This window comes from Chelonoidis abingdonii, chromosome 7 (genome assembly GCF_003597395.2).
Source record: "Chelonoidis abingdonii isolate Lonesome George chromosome 7, CheloAbing_2.0, whole genome shotgun sequence".
In the NCBI taxonomy this organism is placed as follows: domain Eukaryota; kingdom Metazoa; phylum Chordata; order Testudines; family Testudinidae; genus Chelonoidis; species Chelonoidis abingdonii.
The window spans coordinates 42,827,940-42,840,759 of record NC_133775.1 but is presented as its reverse complement, the minus strand read 5'-3'; the positions used below and the strand labels follow the sequence as shown (position 1 = coordinate 42,840,759).

The 12,820-nt window shown below is 39.6% G+C and overlaps 1 protein-coding gene across 5 annotated transcripts in view; it reads left to right on the top strand.

Moving 5' to 3' along the window:
* VAV3 (vav guanine nucleotide exchange factor 3) overlaps positions 1-12,539 on the top strand; it is a 259,518-nt gene extending 246,979 nt beyond the window's left edge. For all 5 annotated transcript variants that reach the window (XM_032803745.2, XM_075067838.1, XM_032803748.2 and 2 more), the window contains 2 exons: positions 7,646-7,797; positions 9,651-12,539. In XM_032803745.2, coding sequence (XP_032659636.1) covers positions 7,646-7,797; positions 9,651-9,692 — 194 coding nt within the window. In that variant the 3' untranslated portion in view covers positions 9,693-12,539. The remainder of the gene's footprint in view (positions 1-7,645; positions 7,798-9,650) is intronic.
* The last annotated feature ends 281 nt before the right edge of the window (positions 12,540-12,820 follow it).

The following is a 12,820-nucleotide window of genomic DNA, read 5'->3' as shown; positions in this document are numbered from 1 at the left end:
CTGGTAGACGCGATGCTTTGCGGCAGTGAAGAGCGTATCCCTCCCCTCCCTCGCCCCGTGGCGACGGTCAGTATGACTGCTATCCGTCGTATCATCAGCCCATGAATGCTCTGTTGGCCTCAGGTGGGGCTGGCCGGGGGCACCTGGGTCAAAATTAGGAATGATTTCGGGTCATTCCCATAGGATGGTACAGACAGCTGGTAACTTTCTTCATCATAGCAAGCTGGGGCGGGTTTGAGCTCCAATCAGCTCCCTCCCTTTCATGTGTAAAGAAAGATTCTGTACTGCCTGGACTATCATAGCAGAGAGATGCTGGCTCCTCTCCCCCGCACCGCTTAATGTCCTCCATGGGCTAATTAGCGCTGGGAGGCATTGCCTCCCCCTATTTATCTCACTTAACAAGTCAGTGCTTCTTATCCTGCATTCTTTATTATTCATCACACAAATGAGGGACACTGCAACGGTAGCCCAGGAGGTTGGGGAGCAGGGAAGCATGAGTCGGTGTTGCAGGGGGCTCCGCCTAAAATGGCATGCGCTCTCATTTCTGAAGGATCGGTGACACGTAGCAGCTGTTGCTCTCTGGTTTCTCAGTACACTTGCCCCATAGTCTGGCATGACTGACTCTATTTTTAGATACAACATAAGGAGCCGAATGACCCAGGGAGTCATTCCCATTTTTGTCTTTGGCGCGCCGGCGACCTCAGCGGGGCACCCATGACAACAGCAGACAGTACAGAACGACAGATAACATCATCTCATGCCAGTTTACAATTGATAGTGACATACAGAACAACTGCTAACCGTCTCTGCTATTCAGCGCAAAGGCAATGAAATGTGTGTGTAGCGCTGCAGTACCGCCTCTGTCAGCGGCATCAGTTACACATACGGTGACAGTTAGACAAAAAAAAAAAGCAAAACAGCTCCATGTTGTCATGCTGTGGCGTCTTGCCAGGGCAATCAGAATCCAGGGAAAAAGGGTGCGAAATGATTGTCTGCCATTGCTTTCCCGGAGGAAGGAATGAGTGACGACATTTACCCAGAACCACCTGTGACAATGATTTTTGCCCCATCAGGCACTGGGATCTCAACCCAGAATTCCAAGGGGCGGAGGAGACTGCGGGAACTATGGGATAGCTACAGAATACATACCCACAATGCAACGCTCCAGAAATAGACGCTAGCCTCGGACCATGGACGCACACGGCCGAATTAATGTGCTTAGTGTGGCCGCGTGCGCTCGACTTTATACAATCTGTTTTACAAAACCGGTTTATGTAAAATCGGAATAATCCCGTAATGTAGACGTACTCTCAGAAGCAAACCAGCCACTGCAGATTTTTTGGACATTTGAGTTGAATTCACTTTATTCCCCAAGGGAATCTTCAATCAGCCAGTTCCTCTCTGACTACCTCCTGCTCTCCTTTGAAGGCATAGAAGGGATAGCTTTTGAGAGGGAGTCTGAATGGCAAACCTCCTTCCCCTCAATTTGTCAGTTTCCAGCTGCGGGGTGCATAACCTGAGCCCCATGTTCACCAGATTTTCACAAGCACAGGCTGAGGCAATTAAATATGTCAAGCTCCCAACTTCAATCTGAGACTGAGCGGAGGTTTGAGATAGACATTTTTCACTGCTCTGCTCATATGAACACCCCTTTTGGATATTTTTTTTTTTTTTAGTAATAAATACATCTTCTCTAATGATGCAAGTTTCATTTTTTTGTCCTTTGATACCTTCATAGTATTTGGTATGCATTAGGCAAAACTTCATAACATTAGCAGAGAGAGACATTTCTGACTTGGAGCATTTTTTAGAAATTTAGGAAGCTCTACTGCAGACATTGCAAAAGTCCATCAAGTATTAATACCAAATGTTTTGAGAAATCCAAAGGCAGCTTCAAATCACCTACTTGTCTAAGATGATTGGAAAAAGGGGTTTTTTTTTATGGTTTTATTTATTTCCCCTTTGAAGGTCAGAATATTAAATGGGTGTTACGTTCTCCTGTAATTTTTTGATATGACTTTCAAAACAATTTCCATATTATTTCTTAGAATTTGACACAAAGGGTGATTTGAAAGCTGGCATGCTTGCGTCACAGTTCTCTCAATACTTGGTTGTTAGGACTGAATTATCATTTCGTACCTAAAATTAAGTTGTCTTTTCACTTACTTCAGAAAATTGTCCAGTGGTTCTTTTTAATCTCCCAATGTCCCAGGACTTGTCTCTTCTTTTTAGATGTTCATTGCACACTTTCAGTAAGCATGAGGATACCTCATCAGCTATCAAATACGTCAAGACATCTAGATGTACTTTACTTTTTTCTTAGATCAATGTAAACAAACAAAGATGGGTCTTGGTGCTGTGGTATGTTCTTTGGTCCTAATTTTCAATAAAGGGCATGTACTTTTTTGCGGGTAGAAAACATACTGCCACCCAAAGGACAGCAATTGGGTGACCAGCAACCTGCTTACTATAAATGTGTTGGAGATTTAATTAGTGTGTCCTTAACTCTTTGATTACCTGAGGATACATTACATTTATCCATCGGAGTGGGGGCTAGAATACTGGCTGCACAAGTTTAAGTTCCTGAGCCAAATTCTGTCTTTTGTGTGTGCTCAGAACTTCCACTGAACTGAATGTGAGTAGTATATATGGATCCAAACCATCATTTAGTCCTTAAAGGATACGAAACATGCATCTAATTCCCATTGATATTAATAGTTATTAGAATAGAATGCTGTGATCCCTACATGCATGGTGTGAGGTCCAGTTTAACAAGGTACTTAAGAACATGCCTAAGTTAAGCATGTGAATACTCCTATGAATACCAATAGCAATACTTATGTACTTGAACTTAGACACATGCTTAAGAACTTGGCTGAGTTAGAACCAAAAGCATTTTAAAATGTATTAAGAAAAGAAACCACTTTATTTGTAAGAAAAAACAGTTTAAAATTCTTTTCTGCCAAACCCAAAATGGATTTCTTTTTTATTTTTTGTTTTTCAAAAATAATTGTGAAAAATGAAATCATAGATCTATGTTTTCCACTTTTCACAGTCAATTTCCTTCCAGACTTCTTCAGTGATGAACCGTAGTTTCCTTATTACCAATGACTTACATTATTTAAATATTAGTATCTCTATTTTTTGCCAATATTTCAACATTCTTTTGCTTCTCTCTTTTTCTCTTTCTTTCTCTAAGCCCCCTCTTTGTTCTGTGGGTTTTCTTTTGTAACTTCTCCAGACTACAGCTTTGTTCCCCCTTCCTCCACTCCTTTCTGGTCAGGTACTGCTTACCACTTTTATATTTCTTCTAAATTTGCTTCTGTTTGCAAATTCTTTCTATGTGCAGCCAACTAGGGAAGGGACGAATCTACTTTTTCATTTCTTGACTAAATGCAGAATAGCAGCTAATGCTATACCCTGAAGACTGACTCCAAATCTCAGTAACTACTTAACATGATAAGCTATAAAGACAAGGTAATCAGAGGGTAGAAAATTGTTATTCTTGCAGTCCAATAAAATCAAACTCTTGTAAAATAAACTTTTAAAAGTATACATTACTTTAAGCAGAATTTGAATAGCCGCAGCAGATTTCAAATCGCCACTAGTTCACCATTCAGTAGTTTAATCCTATAGCAAGTATTATATTTTTAATTGATGTATTCATACAAATATGCATACCTGAAAATTGCACTGTTCATGAATGAATCAAGTATTCGTCCCATCTCTACAGTAAACCATATTGTGACAGTGTCATAAAATGCCATTGCTAGAGTTCTGTTGTAGCAAATGTTAGATTTTGCACTACCATTGTTTCAGTTAATTTTACTCATCTGTTTTTCAAATGTACTCACATTTTCTTTATCTTCTTTTAACCTTCTCTTGCTTTGAAAATATAAAAACATTTTGAACTAACAGACTGTATAAAAAGATTGAAATTTACAGCCATGCTAATCTCAATTCCAACCACATTATGGCAAACTTGCACTCCATTAATAAACACCAGTAAGTAAGGATGCTGTTGTGACTTTTAAGCCACAGTTATGGTGGGGCTGCACCACTTTTCACCCAGTAATTTTGCCTGTGGCAGGCAAAAAGTCTCTGAGAACCCTGAAGGAGCATACACAACAGCGACTGCTACACCCTCTAAAAGAGTGCAGCATTTGCTCTCCTTATGCTGGTTCATTTCCACTTACAGAGGGTGGATTATCTGGCCTAGGTAACACAAGGTTTTGGAATGGAGGTTGGCCCCTCTTCTATCTTTGTGCATAGCACTAGTTCCAGCAGAGCTCTTTATGTTGGTAATTAGTAAGGATTAACTGCACTCTGTCTCCTTCACAAAAAGAAATCCTGACAATATCTGATGTAAAGCATGTCTTTGTAATAATTAACAGCAGCAATGGGGCATCAAGTAATGTTAGGTAATTTAATCATGTTGGCTTGGATGGCATTTCATATTCTGGCAGATACCGTGCGTGACTCTTTGCGTTATTTATAAAATCATCTCTTTTTAAGACACCAAAAGAGTCTTCATTAAATTCACAACTAAATGATATAAATGAAAAATATGATCCCTAAATATTATGGGTGGGGTTTTCAAAAGCACCTTCAATTTTGGCTTATCTCTGCTCCCACTGGAAGTCAGTGGTAAAATTCTCATTAATACCAGTGAGAGCAGAATTAAGCTGGCAATGTGTGAGCACTTTCGAAAATCCATGCTTGCATACGGGCGAGAACTGATGTACAGTTTTGTAAAATTAAGCAAATGTACATTGCTTCAAGACCCAGAGAACTCACTAGCCAAAAACAACCCTTATGGGGATAAAGCCTAAGTTAAGAGAAATACATAGCGTGAGATCAAGCTGGTTACAATTTGTATTAATGAGAAATTGACCCGAATGGAAGCAAAGATAGAAATCTGACACAGACCAAAGTATCCTAGTTCTCTGGGGCTACAAGCATTAATGAGTCCTCTCTGGGTATGTCTATAGTGCAATTAAATACCCGGGGCTGGCTTGTGTCAGCTGACTAGAGCTTGCAACGAGGCTGTAAAACTACGCTGTAGATGTTCAAGCTCAGCCTGGAGTGCAGGCTCTGGGACCCTCCTAACTTCCAGGGTCCTAGAGCTCGGGCTCCAGCCCAAGCCCATACCTGTATACTGCAACTAAACAGCTCCTTAGCCTGAGCCCCAGGAGCCTGCGTCAGCTGGCATGGAGCAGCTGCAGGTTTTTAATTGCACTGTAGACATAGCCTCTTTCCTTTTTAAAATCTCCGCTATTGCTTGTTTCAATTCTTTCTTTCCTTATTTCTCTGATCCTCTCTCCCCTATCTCCAAATTCTGTCCTTCTCTTACTTCCTTCTCACTTTCAGCTGTGTTCTCCACTTTGAAAAGAGTTTGAAATATTCTGCCCCTTTTTCCTCCCATTTCCCCAATATTTTACTGCCCACTATCCCTGCATTTCTCCTCTCCTTAGTTCTTTTCCTCCCTCAGTTCCCCTTTCCCCTTGTTCTCTTCTTTCTTATCTACTTCCTTTTGTTCCTCCCCCACATCTCCCCCAATGTACCGTGTCGCCTTGACCTCTCCTAAGTCCTATCTTCTTTCTAGAGTCCAGAGAGTCTCTCTGCTTCCCTTCCCCTCTCCTCCCCCAATCCTTTTCTAGTCCTTATAACCCCCAAATCAATGATTCCCTTCCACAAATAGTTACTGCTATTGCCATCCACCAAAATACTGACCCCAAATCAGTAAGTGCTGCTAGTGCCCTCTTCCCCCATAAAATGTCTATTACTGCCTCTGCCGCACCCCTTCTCCTGCCCCATCACCACTTATTCTTGCTGCCCAGTATGGTATTTGACAAAATATTGATGTAAATAGGAAAATAGTCATGGTATTGGACTTGCTAGAGTGTAAGCAGTAATATACTGTGCATGATTGTCTATATTCTTCAGCATCTTCATATTGTGCACATAAAAAATATATCAAGCTGCTAATTCTCTTCTGTATAATTTATTTATATCCTATAGGCATATTCTAAAAACTAACGCTGAGTGTGAAGTTATAGTACACTACGATGTTGTGGAAATATAAGGTCATAATTCATTTTCAGACATGATTTGACTTTAGGTATTTCAGTTTTAATCATTGATGTGCGCACAGTTGTAATTATTTGAATGCACGATATCCATTATGCAAAAGCTGCTGTTCATAGGAGGTCACAATAAATATCAAATAAAAGTATATGCAGCAAGGCTATCAAATGGTTGATTTTTGTGGTAGCTGTTTAGATTTTCTAGTTTATATGCCGTGATTCGTATTTCCCTGAGTTAAACCAAAGAAAGCAGCTTGCTCTGAGTCTTTACTGTTAAATTTTGATTGCATTTTCAAAACTAGAATGTTAATAGCAATTCCTAAAACTCTTTGGGAAACTCTAGTAATAATGTGTTTGCTCTCTTGTTCTCTGAATTATGACAAAGAGAATGGTTTTGATGATTCCTCCAACTCACTGTTGTTGGCCATACTCCAAATACACCTAGGACTTTTTCAATAGGGATTGTAGTGTGTTCATCTACCTAGCTCCCTTTGTAAGGAGCTAGTCAGAACTAATGGGAGTCCATTTCTATCTACAGCAGCTGTTCACTCATAGAACCAGTCGCAAAGGGAAATTGCCTTTATTTGAAAACACTGTTTTGGATTCCCCTTTGCATACCTAGGCTTCCACCTTTGCCAGTTGCTGGTCTAACCTCTGAATCTAACGCATTAGCCAGTGTATATTTTTTTCTAATATACCCACATTATAGATCTCACCCTGCAAGGTGCTGAGAACTTTTACCTCCTAATAGGAAATGACAGTCCTCAGCAGCTTACAGGATTGGATTCTATAAGATTTCATAAAAGGATTATCAGTTTGCTACAATTAAAGCCATTTTTGAACTGAACATATAAGAGACATGCAGTTTTTGCACTTATCATTCAGAAATGTTTGAAGTAATTTTTATATCAGTTTAAAAGATTTAAGCCCTAGTTCAGCAAGGTATTTTAAGTCAGTGCATCACTATAAACCTTTAAGTGTTGATTTTGTTGGGACACCTCACATGCTTAGACTTATGCTAATACTTAGGACTTTGCTGAATCAAGGCATTTTTGCTTTGTGGTGAAATTTTGTGAGCCAGCTTCAACTGATCATTTTTGATGTTTGATTTACAGTGTAATCCCCAGAAAAATGGTGGTTTACGTGATGCAGCGGCCATGCAATAGATAACCCAAACTGTAGAAATGCATTTCTTTTTTGTTGTTAGTTGGAAGGAGTTGGTCTACAGCAGCAGTTCTCAAACTGTGGGTCAGGACCCCAAAGTGGGTCACGACCTCATTTTAATAGGGTCGCCAGAGCTGGCTTAGACTTGCCCAAACTGTAGAAATTCATCCTCCCTGCCCCCCGGCCAACCACATAAAATCCTCCAACCTTGTGTTGAATTAACCTTTAAAGAAGGCTTCTTGATTTCTTTGGGTGGTTACTTTCATATTTACATAAAATTATTGCCAGTTTATTTTGTAATGGAATCATTGCTATACATTTTACAGTATTGACTTAATTGATTAGTCTGCAATTAACAGATCATAATAACAGTGATTTCCTGTGTTCAATTTCAGTGCTAAGTCCGAAAGCAATAGGCATAGCCATTGCCCGCTATGACTTCTGTGCAAGAGACATGAGAGAACTGTCCTTACTGAAAGGTGATGTGGTAAAAATTTACACAAAGATGAGTGCTAATGGCTGGTGGAGAGGTGAAGTAAATGGAAGGGTAGGTTTTTCTTTTATTTGGCATCATTTTATGCTTATCTCCTTGGTAAGTCTCTTAAATGGAGTCTTCAGACAAACCTTTTTCACATATTTTCTCTCACAGTAAATCTGACACATCATCATCTCTGTTTCAGACGATCCAGACAGTATGCTTGATCACCTTTCCCAGAGTCTAAATGAACTAGGGTCATGGATGAGCACTAACTGGCTGATGTGCAGAGTGGATAAGATGATTTGTTTGGTGGGGGAAATAGCAGAGGTTATAGCCCTTAGCAGCAAAACATCAGGGTCTTGTTGGATCCCTGGTTGATTCTTGGTTTCCAGCTAGCAGCAAAGGCAAGGAGTGCATTTTACTATCTTTCCTTTTGGATGTGCATTTCACCACTGCCTTCCATACCTTTGTCAGCATAAGACTGGATTGCTGCAATAGGATTTACATGAGGTTACATCTGAAGAGCACTCAGAAACTTCAGCTAGTACAAAATGTGGCAAGACGCTTATGTAGCAGTGATTTTTAGAGGGAGCATGTTACATCTGTGCTCGGAGATTTGTGCAAGTTGCTGGTAGCTCTCAGGTACAATTCAAAGTGTTAGTTTTGTCACAGAAGCCCTAAATGGTTTCCATCTCTACTTTAGGTTGCTACCACTCTGCTCATGTAATACCTCTGCAGTGGAGATAAATGGAGGTACTCAAGGTCATGGTTTAAATGGGAAGAGATTAGTGGCAGGGCCAGGGTGTGCTGTAAGGCTCACCTGTTTCTGCAGCTTTTGGTAAGGGAGGGTGGATGTGGGTTGGATGGTGGTTGGAAGTGAAAGTTAGTCCTGTGGAATAGGGTGGGAGAATGCTGGGATTTTGTGTTTTACATTATTTGAAGGGTTTTTTATTTTGTACATTTGCCTAGAGCATGAGACAAGCCCATTTTAAAAAAGAAATAAGCATATAGATTGAAAGCAATATAGAAACCTAAACTATTTTTGATGGTCCTGTGTACTGTGTGAAATAAGTTGATGATCTCATTCCAGGTGTTAATGGACAGATAGCCACATCCTAAAGAAAAACATTAGGAACTGGCATTATGTTTGACAGTCTCAGCAAGATAGGCTTTGGGACTTGAGTTCTCTTCTTTCTCTAGAGATAGTTCATCCAAAACAGGGTACATTGACAGGGCAGCATGAAGTAGCCTGCCCTTGTATTGCACAAGTCTGCCCTTGTATTGCTATAGATATAGGACTTCACTCTACAAAGTTAATGGTCTGGTTTCTTTCATGAGTAATACAGTAACTTAGTAACAACGCAGTATAAATGAAAAACCTCGGGCTCTGCTCTGCAATTCTTTCTCATTTAAAATGACTCCTGACTCCATTGAGACTTAAGTGCATGTAAGGACAAGAAAATCAGTTCCTATTTAATTGAGGCAAATAATGGCAATGGGGACTTGTGAGCCTGATGGTAGCTTTGCAGAATACTTAGATGTCCTTCACCTCCAAAAGAGGAAATAGCAGCTGCCTGCTTCTAGTAAACCTCCTTGTTTCTGCTCTTACTCTTCTTCTTCCATGTTTTAGTGCTTTGGGGCATAGTCACAGCTAGTGGGTTAGTTCTGCTCTTCCAAAAAGAGGTTTTAATGTCCAGTGCTGCAATCTCCAAATCATGGGATCAATAATTTGCATCACTTGGTTGAGATGCGTTATTCTAACTAAGTGCTGTAGTGGCTCAATCACATTTATCTTTATAATTTTGTGTCCTCTTGTTACTAAACAGAGCCATTATAGTTTTGCCTAGGCAGGCCTTTCAAAGAACTGTCCTGTGTTATTAGCATCTTATGTATTATTTTTCTTTTGCTTTTGCTGTTTTTAGGTGGGCTGGTTTCCATCAACCTATGTTGAAGAAGATGAATGAATTGAACATTTACTTTGCACTGTTGACCAGAAATTTCAGGGACTGTGGAATACAACAATCTGCAAAGCATTATTAGTCTTGTTAAGTATTTCAAAAGCAGCGTTTTCTGTCTGTCCAAACCCTCCAGTCTTGTTGGAATTCCTACAGAAATTTTTGCTGACAGATTAATGGTTTGCCCAGAGCTATGCAAGAAACAGCCTGCCAGTTTGCCATCATCAGGGACCAGTATAAAGCCCAAACCTCACCTTCCCAGGAGATCCTTGCAAAGCAGATTTCTTTATGCTGCTTTTTATGCGGTGGTACACAGCGAATGCTACCTATTGGTAAATGTTTAATAAATCTTTTTTTCTAGTAGCTAACATCTGTGATGGTAGAAGGAGGAGATGAAAGCTTATTACTCCTTATCACTGCATACGGAAAAAGGAAAGTTCAGTCATGCCAGTGGGCATGAAGTAAAGTCAGTGTTACCTGTCTTGAAACATCAAGCAGTGTTACTTATCACATAACAAACAGTTGTGCACTCATCAAACTATTCTGAGAAAAATAGAAATGTAGTAAACATTAATAGCCTTCTCTTCCAAGGTACATGTGTGGGATGATTATAACTGACTTGAAGTCCTGCCTAAATTTTCAAACAACTTGTTTTTATGATAGCAGTTTTAAAAAGTGGCATGTTACTTAGTGTGGTTCTGCTAGAAAAAAATGACTGTATAAGTGGGATTGTGGTGTTCTCTTTTTGTTTTGTTGTGCGCTCCAAAGCTAATTCAGTTTAAAAATAAGCAACTAGGAATCTTAAAGACAAAATGTGTTCTTTATAGCTTATGTATCATCAGTAGTTAAAACATTTTGTAGGTCATGTTCTGCCTATAATGTGGCAAATTTGGCTTTGCAGTAGGAATTTAGTTAACAGTTCATTTCCTGTGTGAGCACAAAAAGAATCCTGCTCACTGTCCCATAAGTGTATTGGCTCTGCAGGGCTGAAAGAATTAAAGAGCAATAAAAATATATTTTTGGAGCAAAGCAAGGAGATTTCACCCTAAATACACTCAGAAACTGATCTACTGGTAAAGAAGGTATCATTTTTAAGGGTAGTACTGCACTTCGTATCTTAAATTACTGGCACCTTTGTATTTTGATTTTGGAAGCTTTCTACATCAGGTCTCCATGAAGGGCTTTTTCTCTTTCCCTTGCTAGCAAATAGGAGCATGTATCATCCAGTGTATACCTTCTTGGTCATTGGCGCATAGTAAAAGAACATCTTACAGATTTTTTTTTTTCTGTTGCCTGCCTTCCTGTTTTTCAGGACAGTAACCCTGATTGTTACTTCTCTCCCAGAGTGGCACTGATATTATGGCAATGCAGTGGTGTGGACTGTTCCTTCCACAATGTAATGCATAAGTGTCTATTATCCTTAGAAAAAGAGCCCCCAAGTTAGCATGAAAACCTGTAACCTTGGTGTCAGGTCTGAGCAAGTGATATCTGTCCTTTGAGCATCAGAATTTTAATGAAGTTTGAAAGTCCTGGTTCACAGAAGAAAAAGGTGAAACAAGTGTTAGTGGTGGTGATGTACAGGTGTGAATATACAATTGTTAATATTTAGCTAATCTCTTACCTGTAAAATTTGGGCTAAACAAAATGTTCTTGCATATATAAAATTCTGAACTGCATTTTTCCTGTGTGTGACACTCTCCTCCTTCCAGTATAAAACGCAGGAGAATCCATTCCCACAATGTGCACACAGACCAGCAATACAGCCCCTTTGCAACTGCTATTCACCATATAGATTAAATAATATCCAGTGATCCTCCACAGAATGAGCACATACCCCAAGTCCCCTCCCTTGGGCTGCTCCCTCCCTCCCCTGTGGTCCCCACTTTTATGCTGGCCTATTTTTGGCCAGCACAGACATCCCATTCACATTGGGGGGGGGGGGGTTGCAGAGACACACACACACCTGTGCAGCCATTCCTTCCACACACTGCATCCTGCAGGCAGCCCCTTTGCAGGGCCAAGTGGTGCAGCGAGCCTCTCAGAAATTCTCTGCATATGGGTGAATTTTAACCTTAGGGATGAATCTCCACCAAAGTAGCATAGTTTCAGGGAGTTTACCTCAAAATTATGTAACTGTGATTGAGTTGAATACATTTGATGGAACTGATTTAGAGCATTTGTAAATGTGTAAATTATTCCTAAAAGATATTTTATAAACTGATCTGTACAGCAGTTTAGACTTGGGTATGTTGTCTGGTTATATTTTGCCATGCATTAGTATTGTGTGTTGTGGGCCTGATGCTATACTCCTTAAGTGGACAACACTGGTTCTTTGGCAGTTTTGCCTGCTCTAGGGGTAAAGGAATAGGCTGTAGCTCTGTGAAATGTTTTGTACTTAGCTATTAGCATATAGTTCTTGTATGAGGAGAAGCAGTTTAATTCAATACAGATTAAGAAACACATCTGTTATGTTCAGTAACCTAGGGTTTTTTTTAACATTATTTTGATAAGTAGACTTGTTACCCTAAATTTGTTGTGTGCTTTTTAGCAACTCAGGGGTCCAGCAATTTACCTTGGAGAAGAATTAAAGTAATACCTAAACACTCTTTCATAGTATTCATACTGTACATCTTTGTTGTCTCTGTTTAATGCCCTGTATTGAATGAGTTAAACGCCGCATCTTAAACTATATTTCTAATACCAAAGACTTATGTAACTATTCCAGTGCCGCTGCTTTTCAACCTGCTTTCTTTTGTATGGAGACCTTGCTGTCATGCAATGACTTAGTACAGTACTTTAATTTGTAATATTTTGTACATATGTGAATATAATAAACTGGTTAATTTCTTGTTTAAATTCACTTGTCGGAATTCATACTTGGTAGTGTAAAGCATGGTCTGGCTCCCGTGTGGCTTTTTAAATAATTGCTGTTACTAGCCGGAATTGTTAATGGTCTGTTTATTAAACCCATACTTGTATAAACCTCGTTTATATGTAAGATTGTATTGTCATTATATGTAGGTCAGTATATCCTTCCTTCCTTTGAGGATTTCTTCTTAGACTAATGTCCCTTGTGCTATATCCGGAATAGCTTTGTATATGGATGGATGGATACTCAGAATCAGCTAATATATTGC